Raw genomic sequence first — 26,443 nt, 5'->3', positions numbered from 1 at the left:
CCAGGGTTGTCATTTTGGGCGGGCAGTTTTGGGCCGCCCAATACAAGGTCCTTTTGGGCAGTTTTGGACATCCCCCTTTTAGGGGGAGAGAAAAAGGGGAGGGGGTGAAAAAAGAAAGGGGCGGGCCTATTTTTTGGGTGATATCCTTATACTAAAGTAACAGGATGTGTGTCTGTGTGTTAGTACCGAAGGATCTCGCTAACCACTGAACCGATCGGGTTCTCCTTAACATTGTAGCTTCTCATAGGTTCTGGGAAGGTTTATAACTATTTTGGGGGAGGGTACCACCACCCTCCTAAGAAAAATCGCCCCTAGAAAATAATTACACCCCCCCCAAAATAAAAATAGGGGGAGGCAACACACTCCCCCCCAACCCCAAAAAAATAATTCCCTCCAAATTTTTTTTAACTTTTTCTTTTCAAATCTAATATAATAATTGGGTTATCAAATTTGACTCTCCCCTCCTCAAGTGCCCCTAGAGGCCTCTAGGGCCGTAGCCGCTAGTTAACTATATAAATTAGTAAGCTTTTTTGTATCTAGAGAAGGATTTCGCTAACTGCTGAACCGATATGGTTCTCCTTTTCAGTGGAGCTTTTATAGGTCCTGAGATGGTTTTAGGCTATTTTATTTCTAATAATAAGTCTCGGTATGGTTTTAGGCTATTTTATACACTTTTAACGACATTTGCCCAAAAAGGGTGCCCAAAACCACTTTTGGGCGCCCAAAACCCGCTTAAAACCCTTTTGGGCAATTGGGCCGCCCAATATCAAAAAAAGTGCCCAATTCGACAACCCTGAGAAAGACAGACGGAGGACATACTTTATCCTACTTTGTATTATAGAAAGCTATTCCTGAATATAATATTTTAATTTTAGGAAAAGAAACGCAAAATAAAATCGGAAGTTGCGCAATTAAACAATAATTTTGAAAACATCGTAAAAGTGAAAGATGAAATAAAGGAAACCAAACCTATTTCCCAAACAAAACTTGAGAGACTTAAGAATCTTGAAAAGAAAGCACACAAGGAGAAGGATGAAAAGAGAATCAAGGTACCTATGGATATCATTGTAATATTTTGTTTTAATTTTATGTTTAATTTGTCACTTTACATCTTTGAAACGGTTGTATTGCACTTTGGTATAAATATGTTAAATGCAAAGCAATTGTGGTCACAAATGGTATAAGTTATAATAACCAAAAACATTAAATTCCCTAAATCATCCCCTTTTTTTAGGATCCAACAGCTTCTTATAAAAAGCCGCCCAACCTACAAGGCCCAGCCGCTTTGGCGGCAACCAAATCCTTTCCAACGTTACCCCAGCTTCCAACCACCCCACTTCCGCAATCCCAATTGCCGCCAGATTCCGTGCGGGTACCGCCTCCGCATCTACCAACCACAATCCCGGCGGCGCTATCCAGTCTCACGCCTATACCGTTGAAAGAATTGAATAGGCCGCCAATTCAAGCCGTGTCGGCGCCACTACCACAGAATCCCACGCCGTCAATCACCGCCAGCGGAGGGTTGATTTCTATCCAAGTACCACTCAAGGTAAGATTGAAAATTTATCAAAGGAGGAAGGAGACAATGAAGGTTAAAAATAATCTTTAAACCTCTTCCATATTTAAATACAGCTATATTAGGTACTAAAAGCAAGGGATTAAGCGGATTTTTAAATCAGAAGGTGCTTCAAGAAAATAAAAGAGAAAGACATTGCCATAAAATATTTTTAAACATTTGTATAACAAGCTAGCATGCAACAATTTAAAGTAGATCTTGATTTTTTTATTTGTAATTTTTTTAGGGAGCAGATGGAAGTACAATTATGCAACCAATTAACGTACCTAAGAGTGTGCTGGCCGGAGCATCTGACCGGCCCGTACTGCTCACCGTAACACCAAAGAACGGAATCAACAAGGGCCAGAAGCAGATAGTGATGCTGACCAAAAACGCGAACGGCTTCGGCATATCCCTGCGAACCCTACAGCCTGGCGAATCTCCCTCCAAAGTGATGTTATCGCAGCGGCCGGTTGTCAACCAATCAGCATCGAATCTGCAGCAACAGCCGCCGATAAGTCAATATATGAGTGGACCAAATTCGGCGGTTGGCGGCGGTGGAAGTCGTATTGTGGTCAGCCAACAACCAACACAACAACAACTTTTGTCTTCTAGGTTTTCATATAGATTATTCAGTATGGTCAGGTCACTCCGGTGAGGAGAGTGGATTATTTCATAACCAGAAGAATTATAGGAAGCTGATTATCTTTATTGCAAAATGCTTAAAGCAAAGGGGGAGGGGGGGGGGGGTAGGTTACTCGCCACACGACATACCAGCAATTTTATTTTGGGTGCTACTCCCTTAGTAATTAGTGACACAACCAAAAAGTTTTCCCCCAAATATCTTTAAAACTAAGGGAGTAGCACCCAAAATAAAATTGCTGGTATGTCGTGTGACGAGTCACCATATTTCCTTCCCCCCCCCCCCCCCCTTTTAACTCCATGTGTACCAGAGATCTTAACAGATTGGACAATAAATTGTAAATTGATTTACGTACATACCCACCAAATGATGATAGACAAAAATGGCCCTTCTTTAGATTAAAACTATTAATTGAAACGTTTAGACACTCGACTTAGTTAAACAACAATTCAAAAGTACCAAGAGTTTTAAAGTATACAAATAAAATACGAGATTTTAAAACTTTGGGTACTTGAATTTAAGGTCGAATGTCCCTTTCTTCCCTGATTCTTTTCGTTCCAGAGTAAATCCTTATCGTCCCCTCGCAGTTTACAATTAAAAATTACATCCCCCGTCCTAGCATCTTCTCCATTGAGAGTAAATAATCAAACTATATGAACACCTGCATTATCTTAGCATTGGCGGTGGCATGGGACAAACAGTTATCAAGTCCAGCGGTGTTACAGATATTAAAGCCCTGTTATCTCAAGTTAAACCAGTGCCAACAAGTGAACTAGCCAACAAGGTAATATTTACATTATTTTTTGATAGATTTTTAATTTGCAAAAGTGTTGATTGGGACGCAAAGGGGGGGGGGGGTATTTGATTCTCTTTATGGGAATGACGTACTCCCATCCGCCCCCATCGTCAAATAGCCTAAAACTAGCGCAAGCCAGATACTTATCTTTAAAAGCGTATTTGACAGATTCAAGAATTAATTTTTTAGATTATACGGCTATCTTAATCCTAATGTTTAGGCAAATTTTAACTTGATCAAGATCAACTGTTTCTATTAATATACTTATTGCTGCATTTTTACATCTTTTTTAAAATATGTTTCAATTAAGATACTTATTAATATGTTTGTTCTAGGTTGGTTCAAGCTTATCAAACCCCGGTGTAATAACTTCTCTGGCTGGTGCCATGAGTTCAGTTTTACCTAGTTCCATTGCAACAGGTATGATTGAATTAAATAAATCTAGGCTCCTAGAGACTTCTAAGTAAAAGAGAGGGGTAGGTTTCTGGTAAAATCCGTAAAGGTAATGTGTTATAAGTAAAAAAAACAGCAGTAGAACAATAAAAAATTATGTTAACTTAAAAAAAAAAAAAATTTGTCTATAGTTCTTTTCAATAAGAAATACACATATTCAGTAAATATTATCGGTCTACTACTATTTTTAAGCCTTAAAACACACACCTTTACGGATTCTACCAGAAACCTAGCCCTCTCTTTTTCTAGAACCGATTTGTCTTGAGAGGGTGGTGGTATCCTCCCCCAAAATAGTTATAAACCTTCCCTGGACCTTAATGAGAAGATTGATTGCAAAGGAGAATAATATCAGTTCAGCGGTTTGCAAAATCTATCGGTACAGACACACAGACTTACATCCTGTTACTTTTATATATGGAATATAACCTTTAAAAAAATATCAAAGAGGGTATTAGCTTGATTTTTATCTTTACAAATATTCTGTAATATTTTAACTCTTGACCGTGGTTCAACGCGTAGCAACTCCGCTCGTTGTCTGGGAGGCGATAGGTTCGAATCTCGGCTTAACTCTGCGTCATACTCATAACTATAAGACGTTAAAAATGGTTCCTACTGCTACTATGTCAGGTGCGCGATATTAATATTTAGAGTCCAGGGGGTATGTCTTGGCGCATCTTATTACATTGCACAGTTATGACTTCCAGACAAAGATCGTGCAATCAAATAGTTGGTTAACAGCAGCCTTGCCCGTCGTATGAGATAATTTATAATATTTATAAAAATATCACATTACAGCAAATATTATGCATTTTTAAGGTTTACCTGGCACTTCTGGTCTAAGTGGACACAAACCTGTACAGATCAATACTTCCAGTACACAGCTTCCTGGGCAGACAAGAACGGTTTATCTACAACAACAATCACAGGTACCGATTAAATACTTATATTCAACAAGTCGGTTATTAAAGGAATCTTTTGTAGTCAATTAATGTTATAAATAGAAATATGCAATTACCAGGGAGGAAGGAGGGGACATTGGATTGCAGATTATATTTTGATTGATTGGTTGTCGAATGTAGGTTTCTTGTTGATAAGATAAGGATGATATGAATTAGTTGGGCTTCTTGTATAAATGAAACCTCTTAAAAAACGACTACTTGTGAAAAAAGAAATACTTATACAGCTTAATTAGACAAATAAGCTATCAACTTATTGAATATAAGGCATGAAAATACACCAAAATTATAAAATATTAGTATGGGCCCTAGAGAATATTATATAGATACAGGGTGCGCCACATATCCTCGGACATTCTTTAAACGGCCATAGCGTCAAAACTACTTGACCAATCAGGACGTTTGACCCCACTATAAAAGGCTTAGGTAATGACCTTTAAGCACAAAAAAATCTTAGGACAAAGATAGGCTCGTACTCCGAGCTGGCCGCGCTTATGTTCAACAAGGCAGATTCGAGTTGCGCCGGTGGTATAATCTGGATTAGGCCCAATAAATCGGACCTCAGACCATCTGTAGATGAGGTAGAGTTATGCAACTTGCTGGGGATACTGTTAGATACATAAGTAAGACACTAAAAAAGACTAGAGCTCTCTATCTAAATTGGCTTGGCTGTAGTACTCCGGCAAAGTGAAACGTGACAGATTTAGAGATGTCAAAAACGTCAAAAATCATGTAAAATCGTGAAAATTTCTCGGTTCTGGACTTTAGAGACCCATATGGAACTTAAAAACTTATTTTAGACTATGGATTGTGCAGACAACCCTATTTGAATCTTCATGCCATTTCTAAAAAGGTATAGAACGTCGTTCTAGCTCAACTGTGGTCTAAATAAAGGCCTCCGTGTCAAATGGGAGCTTGAAAGTTGGGTGAATTAGGATTCTGCGGTTACTCACATTCCTAAGGAAATGGGGCCTCCCAGCAGCCCTATCTTAATTCAATGGACTTTTGTGCCTAGGGCTACTTTGAAGCATGCACCAATAGACGTGCCCATGCCACAAAGACCTCCCTCATTGCCACTATTAAGGAGAACTTCGCCATCTTGGACAGGTACATTTTGACCTGGGCCTGCCGGCGGTTGAGGAGGCGGGTAAAAGCGGTGATTGATGCTGGCGGCGATTTTAATCAATGATCTAAAAGTCATATACCTAGTTTGCTTCCCAGTTTTTAAAATTTAATAAAATCTTTAAAATTGACGATTTTATGTTCATTTGTTTACAATTTAGAAAATGTCCGAGGATATGTGGCGCACCCTGTAGTTTTTAGGGATGGGAATCCGTCGAATTTTTGGGCCGGATTCGGATTCCGGATTCTGAAGGAATCCGTCAAAAAAAGTGACGGATTCTTGCGGATTCCGGATTCTTATTTTTGGCGGATTCCGGATTCGGATTCCGGATTCTAGCAGAATTTTAAAAGGCTGTCCGTCACAGAGGGATAGCTTTTTTCGTTAATTTATCACTATGATACTTGGTTGAAGCCTTGATTTGTTTAAAGTGTTGACTTCCAGCATAACTAAAACATTTACATCACATTAGTAATTATTAAAATTTGTTATGTAGAAAATTTTTTTTTGATCTTTGCCTTCAAACAGAGGGAGTTATAAGAAAAAAGACGGTAATTTTAGCCTACCAATTTAGAATCCGGAATCCGCTATAAAAAACGGATTCCGGATCCGGATTCGGATTCCAAAATTGGCCGAAAATTGGGCGGATTCCGGATTCCGGATTCGGATTCCGGATCCGGATTCCCATCACTAGTAGTTTTAGAGCAATATAATAATCAGAGGTTTCTTTGTTTATTCTACAAGTTTCCATACCTTTTGTTGTCTCCTACCTAATTCAAGTCATGTTTTAAATAGGGAGGCCAGCTGCAAACAAGCATACCTATCCAGGTACAGACGACCACTTCTCAAGCTGGAACTACCAGGCAGATTCTTAACAGACAGGTAATAAAACAAGAATGAATTGCAAGTTCATTTTTTCGAAGATTAGAGTAAAACACTAGAGAGAGAAGAGGTTAAATAACTGTTTTTCCCCTATCCCAATGATCTTGTATTGACTCTTATTGGGTCTTTGAAAATCAACCAATGGTGTCGGGACCAGCCAAGTAGCTGAAAACAATTTGTTAGCAGACGTAAAGGGTCATTGGAAAAGGGGGGGAGGTAGTTATCTGTATATACATCTATACTATAAATCTGTTATTCGAAGCTATCAGAAATTCAATAATAATTATTTTTAAATATTTACTTATTTCTTTTATTTATTTTAAGTTATTGAATCAATTATGTTGTAGGTTATTCAACAGTTGATAAGGCCTGGTCAGCTTATTGGCAATGGCCAGCAACTAATCCTGCAGGTAAATTACTTACACCTATGAGAGGAAATTTTTATGGAAGTAAAGAAAGGGCACTATTCCCAAGTCACCTTATTTAGCATTGATCCCCGCTCCCCTCCTCCTTATTTCGAAATGTATTAAAACAAGGAGAAAGGGTAGTTTTTCGCTTGTTTGCTTATTTGTTTAGGCCAGGTTAAGTAATATTGGGTACTGGGTAGCCCCACAGGGTTAGTTTCCAATCTATTACCTAGAAATAAAACTTTACAACTAATAATTTTAATCTACTAAAGGGGTAATTTTGTTTATCGTCATTAGGAAATGTATATAAATTTACCGCCATTGTCTTATCCTTTAAGATACCTGGGAAAACCCTGAAAAAAATGATGTATCATGAGTGGTAATAGCTATTTTTTATAGGATGGTAAACGAGTAATCCTGCAGCAGACTCGAGCACCTGCCGTTTCAACACTTGATCAGGTCCAGCAGGCAGCAGCTCCAACTGGCAGGATTGTCCTCACACAGAAAGGACAGGTAACTACTTGTGGATTCTTCTGTTTGGACCGTTTTGTTAACTTACCAAAGGTGGGCAGTAATGGCTATAGTGTTGTCGCAAGCTTCCTCTTTTTAATATTTAAAAAGGGTTCAAAATCAAATAAGGATTAGGAAAGGAAGATATTTTCTTTTTTAAACCAATTTTGGTGATCTGGCTAGGTAGTATGAACTAGGTACCTTATTGCCGATCCACTGCACCTCTGCTAGTAATCTAAACAATAACACTGAAATAGGCAGGGATAGGGGATGGGAAACGTAGGAAAATATTATTTCAGGCCTATTTCAAGCCTAGGCCCATTTCTAGCCTTATAAACCAGTTTTGGGATGGCGCATTGGTTCGTATAAAACGCTAATAAAAAAGCTGTGTGTGTGTGTGTGTAGATAAAGTATAGAATCAAATTCAGGTAGCTAGTTTAAAGTAAAAAACATAACTTTTTATAAACCTATATACTAATGGCTTTTGTTAAAATGAAGTTTTTCTCTCCCAAATTTTTTTTATCTTTTACTTTGGTAATTTGAACTGTCAGAAAGCTATTGTTGGGTTTCCCTCAGACAGATTTTAGTTTGTATTATTTGCAAAATTTTATTTGAAAATTTCATTGCTAATTAAAATTAAAAATAAATAAATTAATATGCACTTGGGTAACATTCTATCAAGTTCTTTGGATACTATTAATTAGTGATAGATTTGTACTGTGTTGTATTGTACATATATTAGGGTTTAGGTGTTGTATCAATTCCGTATGAAATTTTAAAAATTCAAAATACAACATCTAATTTATAAACTACCAAATGAAAATTCGTAGCTACCTTCTTTCCAAAAAATAATTCCGTTATTTTTGTTTTTTCTGTATGGCCCTTTTTTAATGTTTAACTCTAAGCAGATTTAATAATTAAGCTAATGTGATCTAACACCATTTATATTTATTTTTTAGTAGCAGACGAAATCATTATTTTTTCTAGAATTGTCTGCTTATAAAATTTTCGCCAATTGGTGATTGGTTGTTAAAAACAGGCCGATTCTTATTGGTTTAGAGCGATAGCTACTTGGGAGCGTCCGCCAGTTTGATAGTAATTTGTAATAGTTGCAATATCCCTTTAGAATCTAGGCCGGGACCTAATTAATGGCAAGGTTTCCTATCCCTTATCCCTGGAAATAGGCGGCAAGATACTAGATAAATACTAATCTTTTAATTCATAAGTTTGATTTGAAAAATAGAGGATTAACTTCGGTATATTAATAAGTTTCGACACCTATTATTTCCAATTTACCTACAAATTGTTGCAATGTTTAAGGTGCTGCAAGGAGCCCAAGCTCAAGCCCTGGCTGGGAAGATTATCAATACTTCCCAGGGACAATTCATTGTTGGACCCAACGGACAGCTGCTGAGCAAACAAAAGCTGCTACAGAATAATGTCCAGGGAAACCAAACAGTCAGGTTGGATACCATTTTTTTTTTTTTTTGTGGAAGTATGAAAAAAAATATATAGATATTTTGCCAGTGGTTTTCCTTAAAGTGCCTAGTCCAGCACATAGTTCCCCTAATAAGTTAAAAATATTGGGAAGGTGTTAGTTTTCAGTTTGTTTATTTACTTAGGGTTAGATTAGATTAGGTAATATTGGGAACGGGATCAGTAGGGTATGAGCTCCCATTATTTTCAATTTTTTCAAAATAAGAAGTGGGGGGGGGGGGTGTTCAATGCTTGAAATACCATTGATATATAATTAGTAGGGATGGGAATCCGTCGAATTTTTGGGCCGGATTCGGATTCCGGATTCTGAAGGAATCCGTCAAAAAAAGTGACGGATTCTTGCGGATTCCGGATTCGGATTCCGGATTCTAGCAGTATTTTAAAAGGCCGTCCGTCACAGAGGGATAGCTTTTTTCGTTAATTTATCACTATGTTACTTGGTTGAAGCCTTGATTTGTTTAAAGTGTTGACTTCCAGCATAACTAAAACATTTACATCACATTAGTAAATTTAAAAATTTAAGTGCTACGTATGTCCTAAAAATGTGCTTGGTATTTTCTAACCTATTTAGATTAAATTTAGCCTACCAATTTAGAATCCGGAATCCGCTATAAAAAACGGATTCCGGATCCGGATTCGGATTCCAAAATTGGCCGAAAATTGGGCGGATTCGGATTCCGGATCCGGATTCCCATCACTAATAATTAGGTATATTTACTCAATGAGAGCAGCCTCTGCCTCCTCAACGAGGATTCCCCTACCCGCCTTCCCCCCAACGGCCAACCCACATCCCCTGACCTTTCCCTATGCTCTGCCCACCTTGCCCTTGATTTCTCCTGGCACACCCTCACCACCCTCCGCTCTGATCACCTCCCCATTCTCCTCTCCCTCCCTGAAATCACCAGAACCCCCCGCCCTGTTAAAACCTTCCACAACTTCCATAAAGCAGACTGGGACACCTTTACCCTTGAAACCGAAACCCTCTTTGAAGACCTTCCTGACCCTTCCTCCTGCTCCCAAGGTGAAGCCACTTTTCGCCAAATCCTTCAAACTGCTTCCAAACACACTGTCCCTGCCGGCTTCATCAAAAACCAAAACCCCTCCCTCCCTCAGTCTGCTAAACCCCTCATCCAGCAAAGAGACTCCTTAAGAGAAACCAACCCCCATGATCCTCAAATCCAAATCCTTAATGACCAAATCTCCTCAATAGTTAACCAACATTCCAACAAAAAATGGCAAGAAACCCTTTCTAAATCCGACCATAGAACAAACCCTTCCAAATTCTGGTCCCTTCTCAAATCCCTTTCCGGCAAAAACAACTCCCCTCCCTCCAACCAACCCATTTCCTTCAACAACAACAAAGTCCACACCTCCCACCTCCACATTGCTGAATCCTTCACCAGTCAATTCACCTCTGTCTCCCGCCACACTTCAAACCCTTTCTCCAGAAAAATCATCCGCAAAATTCGCCGCCGTAACCACCTTAACAGAGACTTCCAACCATTCACCCCTGCCCTTGTCCTTGAAGCAATTAAAAATTCCTCCAATTCCTCTGCACTTGGCCCTGACAACCTTAACATCCTTCACCTCAAACACCTTGGTCCAAATGGCATTTCCTACCTCACCAAACTTTTCAACCTCTCCATCTCCGCTGCTAACATCCCTGCCATTTGGAAACTATCCAAAATCATTGCCCTCCTCAAACCTGGTAAACCCCCTGACCTCTCCACCTCCTACCGCCCAATCTCCCTCCTCTGTCCTGCTGCAAAAGTCCTTGAACGCCTACTCCTTCCCTACCTAAAACAATCCCTTTCCACCCACCCCTCACAACATGGATTTAAACCCCTCCACTCCACCACCTCCTCCCTCCTCAACCTTTCCACCACCATTGCCAATGGCTTCAACCAAAACCTCCCTCCCAGCCGCACAACTGTTGCCTCCATCGACCTTTCCAAAGCATTTGACTGCATCCCCATCCACCTCCTTCTCCAAAAAATCTCCTCCTCCAACCTTCATCCTAACATCATCAGATGGCTGTCCTGCTACTTGCGTGGCAGGATGGCTTTCTGTTCCTACCAAAACACCAATGCCTCTCCTAAAATCGTCCATACCGGTGTCCCCCAAGGCTCTGATATCTCCCCTGTCCTCTTCAACTTCTACATAGCAGATGCCCCCCACATTCCCCCTGCCCTCACCTCCTCCTATGCCGACGACCTTAACTCCTTCCACTCCTCTCCTGACATCCCCCAGTCAGTTGAATCCATCAACTCCCACCTCTCCTCAATCGCTGACTGGGCCTCCTCCAACGGCCTCTCCATCGCCCCCAACAAATCCACTGTCACCCTCTTCACACCCGACCGCAAACACCAATCCAACCTCCATCCTCAAGTCCAAATTAATGGCTCCACCCTTCCCCTTGAGAAAACCCCTAAAATCCTTGGAGTTACCTTTGACACCTTTTTCAATTTCAGTTCCCATGTCTCCACCATTTCCTCAAAAATTTCCTCCCGCCTTAGAATCCTCAAATGTCTGGCTGGCACCAAATGGGGCCACCAGAAGGAGACCCTCCTCACCACCTACAACACCCTCCTCCGCCCCATCACCACCTATGCCTGTCCTGTTTGGTTCCCTAACACCTCCAAAAACAACATTGACAAACTCCAAGTCCTCCAAAACCAAGCCCTCCGCATCTGTACTGGTTCCACTAAAAAATCTCCTATCAGCCACCTCCACCAAGAAACCAAAATCCTACCAGTACGGAACCACCTTTCCCTTTTATGTTCCCAGTACCTGGCCTCCTCCCTCCGTCCCTCCCATCCATCCTTCCACAACGTCACAACCCCCCCTGGCCCTAGATCCAAAAAATCCACCCTTCAATCCATGTTCCTTCCTACCCTACAACCTTTTCTTTCACCCGACAACACCCTCCTTCCTACAAACTACAAATCCACAATCTCCAGACTCCACACCTCTGCTGTTACCCAAGCCATAAATTCCTACCCCCCAAATCCTGTCCTCAACCACGCCCCCCCTGACATCAACCCTTCCGAGACCCAACTTCCCAGGCACTACAGAACCATCCTCTCCCAATTAAGATCCAACTATTGTCCTAAACTCCAAAGTTACCTCCATTCCATCAACGCTTCTCTTACCCCCAACTGCCCATCCTGTCCCGCCAATCCTACCCCAGAAACTGTCCAACATCTCTTTTCCTGCCCAAATAATCCCACAAATCTCACTCCTATGGACCTTTGGCAAAATCCCTCCCATGTAGCTGCCTTCCTCTCCACCCATCCAAGTTTCACTAGTCTTCCTCCCCTCCTCCGCCCACCTCCAGAGCCCCCACCATAAGCCCCCCCCCCCCCCCACCATCCTTCTGATGACAACCCGGACCGGAAACGGACAAAGAACAGCCAATACAACACAACTTAGTTTAAATTAGAAAAAAAATATATATTTTAGATACATTGCCATAAGTCAGCCCAGTTCCATATCTCCGTCTGGTTTACAAACGTCACACTCACAGCAAGTGATGACAACAGGTGTACAAAACCTACAGGTTCTAGGATCCGCTGGAGGCCGCCAGGTAAGCCTTGTTTATCACATGCAATCATTATTAATAGAAACAGAGGTGGTATATTATCTTTGCACTTGTGGATGCGCCGTTAGAGGCCTATAGTAGCACTTGCGGGAAAGGTGAGGGTGATGAATTTTGTTGTAAATTCCCATTGCCGATGAGTGCATCTAGATTATTGTTTACTTGGTCTGTCAGTCTGTCGGCCATGCTTTATAATACATTAATCATTTTTTAATTTATATCATGATATTCTTTCTTTATTTATGACAACTGAATATCTTCTTATTATCTTGCCTATTCAGGTCACTGTAGTTGCCGCACCATCTCAATCCAGTGGCCAACTTATGCAAACCCAGCTGCTAGGATTACAGCCTGGCGTGTCAGTGGCCAGTCAGATGACCAGCAGCCAAGCAGGACTGGCCAGAAGTACAGCTATCCTTGTCCCGGTTGGCTCGGCCGCTGGACAAAAGGTGTTCACTACCCAAGCAAGAACAGACCAGGTATACTTCCAGAATTGTTGGTCACAAGAAAATTAATATCTTGAATTTGTAAAATAATAAAACTAAGCTAAGATTACCCTAACTTTTCAGTTTTTCAGTGTGTTTAATTTAAATTGATTCAATTATAAAATATGAAATATAGATTAGAAAGTATAAAAAAATAGTTATTAATATAGTAGCAAAGGCAGAAGGTACTTAGTTTTTGATCTTTAACTTTTAGTAAATACTATTACATTTTTTTATTTAGTTGACAACGACTGTAGCCTCGAGTACGCCAGGCAGAGTAACTGTTGCTATACCTATCATGCAGGGCAATAACTCTCCTCTACTGCAAGGTAGGATTGGCATACATTTTATTTTTCTCGAAATTCTATACAACATATTTTTTCGCATTTATTCGAAACCGATTAATATCCGGTGGATTAGAACCGGTTCTCATCCATGCCAAAAAATTATGTCTATTATATCCGGTTTCCTACTAAAATAAAATTACAATCATAAGATTAAAACCAGTATTTTTACTCCGTTCCTTCGGCATCTCGGTGCTGAAAAAAACTAGTTTTAATAACTGAAATAAATATTCTTCATTCTATTGTAAAAGAATCATATAAATTATATATAAAACTACGCATCTCTGACCGTTTTCGACAAACTTTGGTAAACATCTACTAGAAATGTTTTTTTTTTGCAGGTAAAGGTGTTCAGATAGGACAAGGTGTTGGAGAAAGTCCTGTTAAACTTACACCCGGTACACCCACATTTCTTTCTTCTACAGGTTCAATTTCACTTCTAGGAATCCATTTATGGTCTAGCCTTATTTTTTAATCATTTTTCAAGGATATTTAATTGTAGGCCAGGGGTGTTTATTCGCCACAAGAATAATTTTGTTTCCTGTTCCAAATTTTTTTGTTTTTTTCTCCCTCCTAGTTTTTTCCAGTCAGGAAATTGAAAAATATTTTCAGAACTCCTTGGGTAATAAGGAGTCCTTATTTTATTCATAATATCCCACATATTCTTGGAACATGGAAAAAAATGTTTTCAGTTCTCTTAATTTTTACATTTTTTGCCCCCCAATAACATGTTTTTTTTTTATCTCCCCCCACCAGGGTGGGGAAAAACCCAGGGTTTTTCAAAAAAGCCCAACCCAACCCATAAAAACCCTTAAAACCCTGGGTTTTTATGGGTTTTTTAGGGTTTTTTCATTTAGGAGTCAAATACATTTGATATATTGATGAAATATTAATGTTTATGTTGTTGTAGGTAAAAGGTAAGCAAGATTTCACAATAAACTAGATAGTTAATGAAGAAAGCTGGCATTCCGATCAATTATAAACCCTTATTTGCAATGGTGCACAAAATATTTTATTAAGGGGGAGGGTAGGTTAAAAGCTTCAAAACATTGAACCTACTACTCGATTCTTAAGCTGTCAAACCCCCCCCCCCCTCCCAGAAATTATTAGGTCTTTTCCTTTTTACATCCCCTTAATAAAACCCTCTGCACGCCACTGTAACTATTTCCTTTCATAAATTGTTATGTTTTAGTTTTAAAAAATAAATTATGATTATGTAATTTACACAATTTATATATCATCAATTTAGTAGCAAAGCGTTTTCTGAAATTAAGCTTTGAGAGAAAGTAATTTCAGAAACATTTGAACAATAAGTAGAGCATCATTTATATAATTACTTCATATTTTTTTATGTTTTTTTAGGTAAAATTTGCTTTAAAATGTTATTAGGTCCTAGTCTTTGAGTAAATAGAGGTTTAATTTGTAAATTTTAACGTGAAATTTCAATGTTTTTTCAAAAACCCAAAAAACCTTGGGTTTTTTTTCAATGGGTTTTTAAAAAAACCCTGGGTGGGTTTTTTTGGGTGGGTTTTTTGTATGCCCACCCTGCCCCCCACCCCTTTTTTTATTTTTGTTTTATACTAAATGCAGAACTTTATCCTGTACCAAGAAACGAAATATATTTCATGTAAAAAGTTTAAAGTTTTGTTTAGCAAATAATCTCTAGAATGGCTTGATTCATTTGTAGCAAATATTGATAATCTTATAATCATAAGTCTTCGATGGTTTTAAGCTAGTTTCTATGGACTGGGGGAAAGGGATGTTGGACTGTAATCATGGAGATTCCAAAATAGCTAAAACATTCTATTGGGTAACAACGTTTTTTTTTTTTTTAAGGAGGAACAACAGTTGTATTGAACACGCTTCCTGGAACCTCATTCCCGCTTTCTGGAACCTCCAGGGGCACTGTACCTGGTGTCACAAATATCAGAACACAAGTTCCAGGTATGAAAATAATGAGGCCAGAATTTACCCTACGGTTTCATAATGCAAGAAATATCTTAGAAAAAAACTGGGTTGTTATATCGGGCCGGCGCTTTTAAGCGGGCGGTGTTGGGCTGCCCTTTATCGGGTCCTTTTGGGCACCCCCCGTTTCTGGGGATGAGAAAAAGGGGAGAGGAGGGGTTGAAAAAAGAGGGTGAGGCGGGCCTATTTTTGGGTAATATTCAGGGTTGTCAAATCAGGCGGGCAGTTCTGGGCCGCCCTTTATTGGTCCTTTTGGGCAGATTTGGGCAACCCCCCAAAAAATGCCCAATATGACAACCCTGGAAAAAAGGTACATTTTAGAAATTGTATAAGAAGCCTAATTCAATCAAATAATTTATTTTTTAAAAGTTATACACCACTTGGATGGCGTTAAAACTGAAGCTCTAGAAAAGTTACTTTTCATCAGTATGCCTATCCAACTTGTTAGAAACTTAGAATACTTGTAATTTTGCATATAATTCAAAACAAAGTTGTAGGTAGATTTTTAAACAAAAACTAAAATTTTATTTAGGTATTTCCAGTGTTGGTGTATCAAGTAGCATTGCCAGTTCTGTCATCACCAGGTTACCTACCAGCCCTGCTGGAACCTCAGGTTAGATTAAATATTCTCAAGTATGGCTTTGAAAACGATTATTTTTCGCTGAATTAGATCCGGTTCTCAGCAATACTGCAAAATCATATATAGCATCGTATTACAGATAATTTTCCACGAATTAAAAGATAAAATCCTAAAGTTGATACTAGTTTTGTTAGCCTGGGCCTTCTGCTCCTAACAAAACTGTTTTTAAGGGGGGGGGGGGGTAATGCTGAGCCGCCAGCCGTTACTTTTCCAACTTTTTGTTCTATTTAGGGAAAATAGACCTAACAAAGATTACCTACTCATGAAAAATTTCAGATCGAAATTCGAATTCTAAGTGCCATTTAATCATTGATTACGAGATGGTTGCATTAACCCCCCCACCCCCTTATTTCATTATTCGTTTTAATATTCACTGAAGGCTGTGTATTTATGAAATGATGCGTAAAGTAACTGGTTTAGTCTAGTTTCATTATTTAATAACGTAGCTACTCGTTATGTTTTACTTATGGATATGTTTCTAGATAGTTTATGTACTTAAAAAGCGTAAATAAAAATACTAAAGTATTGGTAGATAAGAATCCAGGTAGTAGATTTGAATCTAGTGCAGTTCATGGTAAAAAATGTTCTTGAAACGATTATCTCAAAAAATTAAAGGCTTCTGAGGGCCAAACGGTGGTACGAATAGATTATGCTCTTACAAAAGTTTAACCGACAAAAGAAGGCCTAAAGATAATCTTGATTATTCAATAATGCACAGTCATACGCAGTGCACCTAAATGCGCGAAAAAGACTTATGTTAGACGTTTTTTTTTTCGATAAAGCTTTTCCTATGCATCATTGAATATCGGCTATTTGAGAATATTTTTAGACCTTTTCAAGCCGCTTAAAACGGTGTGCGGGCAAAACATATACGTTCAGCCGTTTGTCAGATAGCAGCCTTTAAAGTTCATAGTTTTTTTTGTGGAGATAATTGTTACCAGGAACATTTTACTGTTAACTGTACTAGATCCGAAGATTTTGTCTTTGTAGCTTGAAATAAGATTCAAAATCTGGATCTTTGATTATCGTAGGTATGAAAGTTCACTTACCTTTAAATATTTAATAATAAACTTTCTTCGTTATTTAAAAACTAAAATAGCATGAACCAACGGTTATTTCTGTATAGGTTTACCACCCATGTCAACTGGCGTAGTCTACAATCTTACAGAGGGGCCTGTAGGAAGTCCAAATATATCTGCAAATAATTTAGCACAATCACCTGGGTCCAATCAGAATAATAGGTAAGTAATATGTTTTAACGTCTTAAGTTTGACACAGTTTGGAATGGACTCGAACCCGACACAAGTATTACATTAATTCCAAATTTCTGTCTTATATTCCACGTTAAAAACAGGATATAATTACAATGGATATAAAATGGAACTCTACTCCCCAGAATTCACAAATTAACAAAAATAACTTAATTGGATACCTAATTTTCAATAAAATCTACGTCATTTGTTAAAAAAGTTTCCTTGTATAGAATAGGTATACTCTTAAACGTCAAGAATAAGTATAAGTATAAGTGTATAAAAATGTCTTTTTTGGAAAGTTTTAAAAGTTCTTTTTAATAGGTATTAAAACTATTCTATTCTATAGCCGTACGTCAAGTGCAAAGAAGTACTGCTCATATCATAAATCTTCCTCAATTATAATAATAGAGTAGTCACTTCAAATGTCATCATTTAGGTCAACTTCGGCGTTTAATCAGATGTTCTTGAACGCCTTGAGCAACCGTGGCTTGTTGAGCCAACAAAATGGAAAGTTTGTATATGTGGGAGATAAAACAAAACAGCAGGCTGCGCCGTCACCAGGTAAACATTATTTTTATTTAATCATTTAAGGTCTTTTCCCTGAAAGGGAGTGTCGAGCACTAAAAATTCCTACTCTTATTTAAAAAACTAGCGGCTACGCCCCTACGAGAACAACATCGGATTAGCGGTTAGCGAGATCCTTCGGAACAGACAAAAATCTCTTGCTACTTTATATAATAGGATGAAAATGAATGGAGAAAGCTTTTTTCTTATGCTTAATTTTGCGGTTTGCCCTAATCCTGTTTGGCCTCCAGCTGCGGTGCTTAACCCTGCAGACTACTCAGTAGCAAATGTAAACTAGCCTAACCTGGCAAACAAAGGAAAATACTCATCACCCCTTATTTTCAATTTATTTTTTTAAAAGAAGAAAAGTCCTCATTTATCCTTCATTTTTTTATCCATTAAGATTTACATCTTGAAAAGAGCTTTATTGCTCCAGTGCAGTGGTTAGCCAGATCTTTTGGTTAAAACCTATCCCAACTAAGCATAATGGTTATTTTTTCAAAGTTCAATCTGTAAGCAGCCAAGTAGTGTCAATACCTGTCACCAACATCTACAAACCCTCCAACATTGGCGGGACCAGCAACCAGGGAATGTATATACCCGCCTCCTCTAGCAGTCAGATGGGAATGTCGGCAAATAATCCGCCTGTGGTCAGCATTAAGCCAGCGGAAACTGCTGCCGGTGATAAAAATGTAGTCCAGGTATATATTACTTAATAAAAAAAAACAAGTTTTGTTGATCTTTCCATCTGGGGAGGGAGGGGAATTTAGAATGGAAATTACACTAATAACAAAAGTTTTATCAACACGCTATCTCATTTGTTTTGATCTTTATCGTCTATAATCTTATCTGTTTAAATACTTTTATGATATGTTTAATCTGTTAAGTTACACGTTACAATGCTTTGATACTTAATGCTATATTGATGATTCTTTTTCTATTAGGTTGTAGTATCTGCACCTAATTTGGACAGTCTAACGGCATCCCCGCGGCTGCTACGCATGGCCTCAAGTCTCATGGAGAACCCCACCATCGCCGAGCTGATCAACACACCCTGTGAAAACTCTGACGCCACGACGCAAAACCTAAACGGCGACATTAACCTGTATGGCGTGAAGCCGTTTGATCAACTTTCAACTGTGCCAGCTTCGATACCATGTGATACAAGTAGTAGTTTTAGTATTCCAGTCGGCGGCTTTGCCTCAAGCGCCGCCGTTACCCCGCCAAAATTCACCAAGCCAAGAACTTTCCACTATCGAGATCCTCGTTTACCGGTTGGTTGGTACGTGGGGGTCGATGTAATATCGCCGACAACGGTTATAACCAACTATTATACTGGTAACGGAGAAAAACTACGATCGTTATCTGAAGTAGCACATTACCTCGTAAACAAGCTAGTCTTGTTGCCGAGCTGTAAGGCGATACGGCCGCCCCGACCGATTAATTCTATGCCAACGTTAGCTGAATTAACGCCGGACAACCGAGCTTACGTTAAAGAGTTAATCCTACCGGTTGTTGACGATGTTTCGCCGGTTATTAGACAAATTGAGACAGACATTCCCACCTCTAGTATGGGATATAATAATCAGACGCTTAAGCGGCCGGGAGCAGGCGGACAAAATCAAGTTGACCAGAAGAAATCCAAGATTGTTATTCTTTAGTACATCTTTATTTTTATTTTGTCGATTAAAAACTCTAGTTAATTTTGTTATGTTTAAAATAAGCCAAGACATTTATTTATTTATTGAATTAAAAGGAATTTCCCCAACAATTACAGACTGGCCAGAGTGTACGTTTTGTACGTTACGCATCGAATCTTTGTACGTTCTGGATGTTATTTTGATATGTGTACGTAACGTATTTTGAAATTTGTATTTTTGTACGTTTTACGTTTTTTTTAAAAATAATAAGAATCAAATATTAGCAGAAAAGTAATTTGTATGTTTTGTACGAAAATTTTAACAAAAACTATAGGTGTATTATTAAATAAATTCAATATTATCTTAAATTTTCATAGAACAAAAATATGTAGGTAAATTATGCATATATGTTACTATAACTTATAGTTAAAATTTATGGATTTTACATTATTTTTTTTTCAAAATTCTTTATATACTTGGGTAAATTTTCCGAGATATCATGTGGTGCTCAGTTTAGGATTAAGAAGTCTTATTTTTTGGTATCTTCAGTTTTTAAAGAATAAGAATCAAATATAAGTATAAAGGTATTTGTATATTTATTTGTATTTGTACAAAATGGACCTTTAACTCTTTCTTGTAAATGCTTGGGGAGGGCTTTTAAAAATATTTGCATCCATTTATCCCCACATACAGAGCTAGTACAGCAAGTATCAAGTGCTGCACAGTTGAGAGATTCAGCGGTGAATCTGTTCAATTCAGCTCTATCATTTGTAAAAAGGACTTTTTGTACGTTGTCCTGTGCATCTTCGTAATCGTCACTTTCCCCCTCAGTTACTGAGCCTGGGTCAGACCCTTCCCCTTGTGTCATGCAGACTTGTTGGTCCCCTTTTCTCTTTTTGTAATAAAGACATTGTTTTTGTAAGTGTTTGTGAGACCCACACTCCCTACATTTTAATCTCCTTCCCATTTTATCTTTCGGATTCAAATCCTCCTCTTTTTTACTATTGTTATAGTTGTTAGAGTTATTCTTATAGTTTTGGGAACTATTATTGTTGTTATGATTGTTACCATTACGTTGATAGCTACTTGGATATGATTGTCCTTGCTTACCTTTGTATTGGTTTTTTCTGGCTTGCCAAGCAGCAAAAGCCTCTTCGTGCTCTGTGAAGAAAGCTTCGTCCAGCGACTGGGACTCTGCCTTACCTTGGCCGCATATATCTCCAAGAGAATTTGTGAGTACAAACAACATCTTTTCTTTAACCTTATCGTATAATTCGGCATCCTCGCAATCGTCCATGAAGGATTTTAACATTTCATACTGATGAGATGCTAAATTAGCTCCGAGTAATAGGATGTATGTCTTTTGGCTAGGATTTAAAGAAACTTGTTTGTTTTTACATTTATTCACGGCGATGTCAAACTCGCGGATATACTCGTCTATTTTCTGTCCCGGTTTTCGGCGAAAAAAATGTACCTTTGCAAAGGCTTCAATACTTTGTGACCTTTTAGTTTTGCTTAGTATGCTATCTAAATATTCTATGACTTTGTCATACCCTGTTTCGTCATTCGCAAGCTCGCCGGGGCGATGCTTTGCGAACAAACCTTCCGGGATTGAATCTCCAAAGGTTTTACTTTTGTTTGGCAACCCTGTTACTAAGTATGCCCCTAGTTTCTTCTTTGGATGGTCTGTAGTGGCCTTCCAAAGCTCTACGACGTCCTTGTATGCGTCATAGCTGTCGAAGTCATTCAGTCTTGGAATCTCCAAACCTATCTTCAGTTCTGTCATTTTTACTTATCACCGTTAAGGCTTTTTATGATCAACACCACTTTCCCTTAATCCTTTACCTTGTGTGGTATGATTTGGAAAGCTAAGCTTTATAGAACACAATCTTCAAAAGATTGATACAGATAAATTTAACCTTGTAATGGTTACTATAGCTTTATAGAATCCACCTTGCTCGGCTTTGATTCTTTTACTAACCTTGAGTGGTTTTTAAATAAAAATAAGATATATGAAACAGTCCATACAACCGTTTATGTTGACCATGAGTTGCCGTAGATCACTTGTTTTTTGAAAATAACTGGCTCGGCTAGCATTGTTAAAATTGGGGTAAACCCAATAAAGAGGTAACTTTTAGTATCGTACCTATAGAACTCCTTTAGTCAACATACGCGGCACTATGGCAGCTGTCCCACACATCTCATTTTATAACAGCTATATGAAATAGATAAACAGATCATAAAACAAAGCCTTAACTAAATAAACCGACCGTATCTGCAATGAAACAAATATTCAAATAGTAACAGCATTATATTTTCATATTTGTGGACAACACATAAATAGATTTAAATCACTATAACATTACAATGATAAACAATGATAAAATATGGTGAGGACTCGATATGGCAGCCTCGTACCTCTTGTCAGGATCACAACCTGTACAAATAACATATTTTAATACAAAAAGTATTACAAAAATAGTATATTATCTATAATGCTTGTCCGTCTGTATATCAGAAGCTTAATATCTCAGTAACCACTGAACCTATTGGGCTCTACTCTTCATGGAATATACCTAATAGTCCTGTGATGGTTTTTTGCTATTTTCTTTGGGGGAGGGACACTTAAAGCTTTTTACTTTCTACTAGGATTAGAGGCTTCGCCCCTAGCCTCTAGAGGCTTCGTCCCCTCTTTTATAGAATCGTTTGTTGGAAATTTGTCCAAAAAAAAATATAAAAAAAGATTGTGATTATTTTTTTCATTTAGGCTTCGCCCCAGGGTGCGGTGGGGGTTCCCCCATCCCGCTGATTTGCATTAGTTTACAAAAATAAATTGAGGGGTGGTTGATTTTTTTGGGGGGTTGGGTTTCCCACACTCTAAGAAAATAGCCTAAAACTACCACAGGACCAGTAGATATATTCCCTGAAGATTAGAACCCAATCTGTTCAGCGGTTACCAAGATCTTAAGCTTTAGACAGACAGGCATTGATTTACTTTGTATTAAAGAGTAGTATTTTCTGAGATCTTTAGCAATAGACAAAATAACCCTATATTTTATTATATGTTTATCCTATAAATCCTTTTTTTCTGTAACGAAGAATCTCGCTAACTGCTGAACCGACTGAAAAATTTTGGGGGGGGTAAAAAAATTTGCGGCGCGCTACGCGCGCCATTTTACCCCCCCCCCCCTTAAAAAATTGTTACCCCCCCCCAAAAAAAAAGCTTGGACGCCCCTTTACCGAAGGTTCTCGCTAACCGCTAAACCGATATGGTTCTCCTTTACAGGGTAGCTTCTCATAGGTCCTGGGAAAGGGTACAACCACCCTCCCAAGAGAAATTACTCTTAGAAAAAAATCACCACCCTTCCCCTATGTTTTCTTTCTTTTTAAAATTGAAATCAGAAATGGGGGTGGTCTACTCCCCCCTCCGTCACTAAAAAATTTATAAGCGAAGCTACTCTATAATCACTTTGTCAGTCCGTTATGCTATCGGAGAAACGTGATTTTCTCGGGTCCTGTTTTTTGATTGAATAAGTTAACATTCTACATATTTTCATTGAGATTTGCCTTTTGGTTGGGGTGCTAGATCTATTCCTAGATTTTCTTTTTTTTTCATGGTTTTCTCGACTTCTATTCAAGGTAGACGACTGAAATTTTCAGGGAATAAATAAATTCACATTCTACATATTTTCAAAAAGTTTCTTTAAGGTTTGTCTATTTGTTGCAGTGCTAGATCGATTCCTAGATGTATAGGTTTTTGTGATTTTCTCTACTCATAATCCTGATAGACGGTTGTAATTTTAGGGATTGTATTAGTTTTCATTCTGAATACTTCCACTAAATTTCATTGAGATTTGCTTATTGGTTGGGGGGCTGAATTTATTCCCAGATTTTCACGTTATTATATATTTTTAAAAGGTTTTGTGATTTATTTAAATAAGTTAAATGCTTATTTTTTACGACACTACTCTACCTATAATACAAAGTAGAACGATGTCTGTCCGTCTGTCTGTCTGTCTGTCTGTCTGTCTGTCCGTCTGTCTGTCCGTCTGTCTGTCTGTCTGTCTGTCCGTCCCTTAAGATCTCGGTAACCACTGAACCGATCGGATTCTACTCTTTAGGGAATATACCTACTGGTTTTGTGGTGGTTTTAGGCCATTTTCTTGGGGGGTGGGACACCCCAACCCCCCCAAAAGGGGGATTTCCTTGGTCCTTTTACGTATTTCGCCCAAATTTTTTTAAATCACCTCGTGGGGCAGAGCCCCTAGAGGCTAGGGGCGAAGCCGCTAGTAGTTTATATAGTTCCCAAATTTCCATCCATAACTTTTGAGCTTCGCTACTTAAGGATGTTGTCATCCTTGTTTTTTACTTTTTATTTTTAAATAAAAAAAATTGGTTTTTGAATTCAACTCCCCCCCCTCCCCCCTAATCAAGTTCCCCTAGAGGCCTCTAAGGGCGTAGTCGCTGGTCCTTATAATAGGATATACTTTGTATATCATAGGTTTTTGGAAGTTTTATAACTATTTTGGGGAAGAGTATCACCATCCACCCAAGAGAAATTGATTTTAGAAAAAAACTACCTCCTCCCCCCAAAAATGAATTTTAGTTGCTCACTGATTTTAAGTTAATTTTTTTCCAGATGTCTATAAATAACTTTTGAGCTTCGCTACTTATGTATGTTGTCATCCATGTTTTTTTTATTGAATTTCACTCTCCCCTCCTTAAGTGCCCCTAGAGGCCTTTAGGAGCGTAGACGCTAGTTCTTTTAAATAGAGTAATAGTATATCTTGTGTCTGTCAGTTAGCTATGGTTCTCCTTTACAGGTAGCTGCTAGTAGACTTAAATGTATTGAAAATAGGTAACTAGGAAATTATTTAACTTATTTTTATTAGGAATGTACGTTTTTGTACGTTTTTTTACTTTTTTTTATGTACGTAACGTATTTTTGTGTGTACGTTATGTACGTTTTTTATTTTCAAAATTGGCTGGCCAGTCTGCAATTATGTTAACCCTGTCTATTTAAGACGCTTAAGTTTTATTTATTGCCATTTCTTAAGATTAGAATCTCTATATTTTTTATTTTTGGTTGTATATCTTTATTATTACCATACCTAAGTATTTAAAATTCCATTTATTGCATTTTTCCCTAATTAAGATAAGTATGTAATTTCTTTAAAAAAAGAATAAATAAAATTCAAAATAATATTTATGATACCTTTAAAGATCTGCCAAATTAGAAATAAAACCAGTAAAAAATCTGTTTATTTGTTGTAAATTATGACGCTTTATTTATTTCTAGCATATAAATGTCATTAGATATAATATACCTAATTTTATTATGGAGGTGGTATTTGCTTGGAGATCCCTTAAAACAAAGTGTTTAGAATAGTACCTACATTTGGAAAAGATTATCTTTATCCTCATTATAATTAAGTATTAATAAGCTCAATTGGAATGGATATATAAAGTCTACTTTTTACTGTTCAAGTAAACCAATTTATCACTAGCCCCTCCCAGGCTTGTCATATTGGGCACTTTTTTTTGATATTGGGCGGCCCAATTGCCCAAAAGGGTTTTGGGCGCCCTTTTTGGGCAAATGTCGTAAAAAGCATATAAAAAGGATATAAAATAACCTAAAACCGCCCAAAATGACAACCCTGGCCTCGTCTCTACCATGTAAGGGAAGGAGGGAGGAAAAATAATATGCATTTCTAATCATTTCAACTCATTCGGACCAGCCAATTCCGAGATCTTTAGTCTCGGACAAAAATAGCTTTATTACAGGAATTTTGTTTTCCTTATATTCAGTAACGAGAAGATATAATGTTGTATAAACTTATAGCTTTCTAGAGTGTTTCTTAGTGTGCTAAGCACTTTGTTTTACGGGATCACCTAGAAGATCACACCTCTTCCGCCTTTTTTCTTTAAAAGACCTTTATTCTTTTAAAAGAAAGTATTATTGGATCATGAACGTAGTTCAATTTGTTAGCAAAGTTGAAATTAGGCCCATTGTCACTATCAAAGTTTTGTAATAAGTTTTGTAAAAAAAAGTAAAATAATGCTTTGAAAAAAATTTGCCCATGAATTTAAGAAAATTAAGGGAGGGAGGGTACTTTGGACTTAGAATTACACGGGTAACCAAAGTTTTTAAAGTCTGTTATCTCATTCTTTGGCTGAAAAACTTAGATTTTTTTAGTATTATATAATGTTTAACATTTTAAAAGAACTTCTTTGAATTTATGAAAAGTTTGTTTTATGTTTGACAGTTTTAGTTTTTCATTTCGAAGCTTTTATCTTTCTTTTCATTGTCAAAAAAACTTATTTATAAATAGTTAAAAACTATGTCAAAATTCTAGGTAGTAAGGGGGGGGGAAGTTTGTACACTTATAGGAAATGAAATTCAGTACCAAAGTTTGGGAGGGTACTGTGGGCTTGTTTTTAAAGTTATCAACCTAATTCTTTTTGTAGGCTCTCTTATATGACTGGATATACACGTATTTCTTTGAAAATTGAATTTCGGCACTTTCCTTCTAGGGGCTTGTGGAGCAATAGACCCCCCAAAACACTAAAAATATGAGTTCTGAACTTATTTTTAAAGATATCAACCTGATTTTTTTTTATAATACTTTTTTAACATAACCGAATCAACGAACCATTACAGATTTCATTTTGGGACTTTCCTTCTAGGGGCTTGTGGAGCAATAGACCCCTCAAAACACTAAAAATATGAGTTCTGACCTTATTTTTAAAGATATCAACCTGATTTTTTTTATAATACTTTTTTAACATAACCGAATCAAAGAACCATTACAGATTTCATTTTGGGACTTTCCTTCTAGGGGCTTGTGGAGCAATAGACCCCCCAAAACACTAAAAATATGAGTTCTGACCTTATTTTTAAAGATATCAACCTGATTTTTTTTTAATAATACTTTTTTAACATAACCGAATCAACAAACCATTACAGATTTCATTTTGGGACTTTCCCTCTAGGGGCTTGTGGAGCAATAGACCCCCCAAAACACTAAAAATATGAGTTCTGACCTTATTTTAAAGGATATCAACCTGATTTTTTTTATAATACTTTTTTAACATAACCGAATCAACAAACCATTACAGATTTCATTTTTGGACT

At 37.7% G+C, this 26,443-nt stretch overlaps 1 protein-coding gene across 1 annotated transcript in view; it reads left to right on the top strand.

Moving 5' to 3' along the window:
* LOC145329935 (uncharacterized) overlaps nt 1–19,846 on the top strand; it is a 151,025-nt gene extending 131,179 nt beyond the window's left edge. The window contains exons 5-24 of the mRNA XM_080174415.1: nt 876–1,049; nt 1,235–1,549; nt 1,803–2,170; nt 2,874–2,982; nt 3,330–3,414; nt 4,264–4,373; nt 6,319–6,405; nt 6,753–6,815; nt 7,212–7,325; nt 8,643–8,785; nt 12,282–12,405; nt 12,699–12,896; nt 13,144–13,231; nt 13,588–13,671; nt 15,083–15,190; nt 15,744–15,824; nt 16,978–17,092; nt 17,541–17,665; nt 18,173–18,369; nt 18,613–19,846. Of these exons, the coding sequence (XP_080030541.1) occupies nt 876–1,049; nt 1,235–1,549; nt 1,803–2,170; nt 2,874–2,982; nt 3,330–3,414; nt 4,264–4,373; nt 6,319–6,405; nt 6,753–6,815; nt 7,212–7,325; nt 8,643–8,785; nt 12,282–12,405; nt 12,699–12,896; nt 13,144–13,231; nt 13,588–13,671; nt 15,083–15,190; nt 15,744–15,824; nt 16,978–17,092; nt 17,541–17,665; nt 18,173–18,369; nt 18,613–19,329 (3,405 nt within the window). The 3' untranslated portion in view covers nt 19,330–19,846. The remainder of the gene's footprint in view (nt 1–875; nt 1,050–1,234; nt 1,550–1,802; nt 2,171–2,873; nt 2,983–3,329; nt 3,415–4,263; nt 4,374–6,318; nt 6,406–6,752; nt 6,816–7,211; nt 7,326–8,642; nt 8,786–12,281; nt 12,406–12,698; nt 12,897–13,143; nt 13,232–13,587; nt 13,672–15,082; nt 15,191–15,743; nt 15,825–16,977; nt 17,093–17,540; nt 17,666–18,172; nt 18,370–18,612) is intronic.
* Nucleotides 19,847–26,443: the final 6,597 nt, after the last annotated feature.

Source organism: Acartia tonsa, chromosome 10 (genome assembly GCF_053477335.1).
Source record: "Acartia tonsa isolate MP-2025a chromosome 10, ASM5347733v1, whole genome shotgun sequence".
Taxonomy (NCBI): Eukaryota; Metazoa; Arthropoda; class Copepoda; order Calanoida; family Acartiidae; genus Acartia; species Acartia tonsa.
Note: the sequence above shows the minus strand (reverse complement) of the source record. Positions and strands in the feature narration are given on the sequence as shown.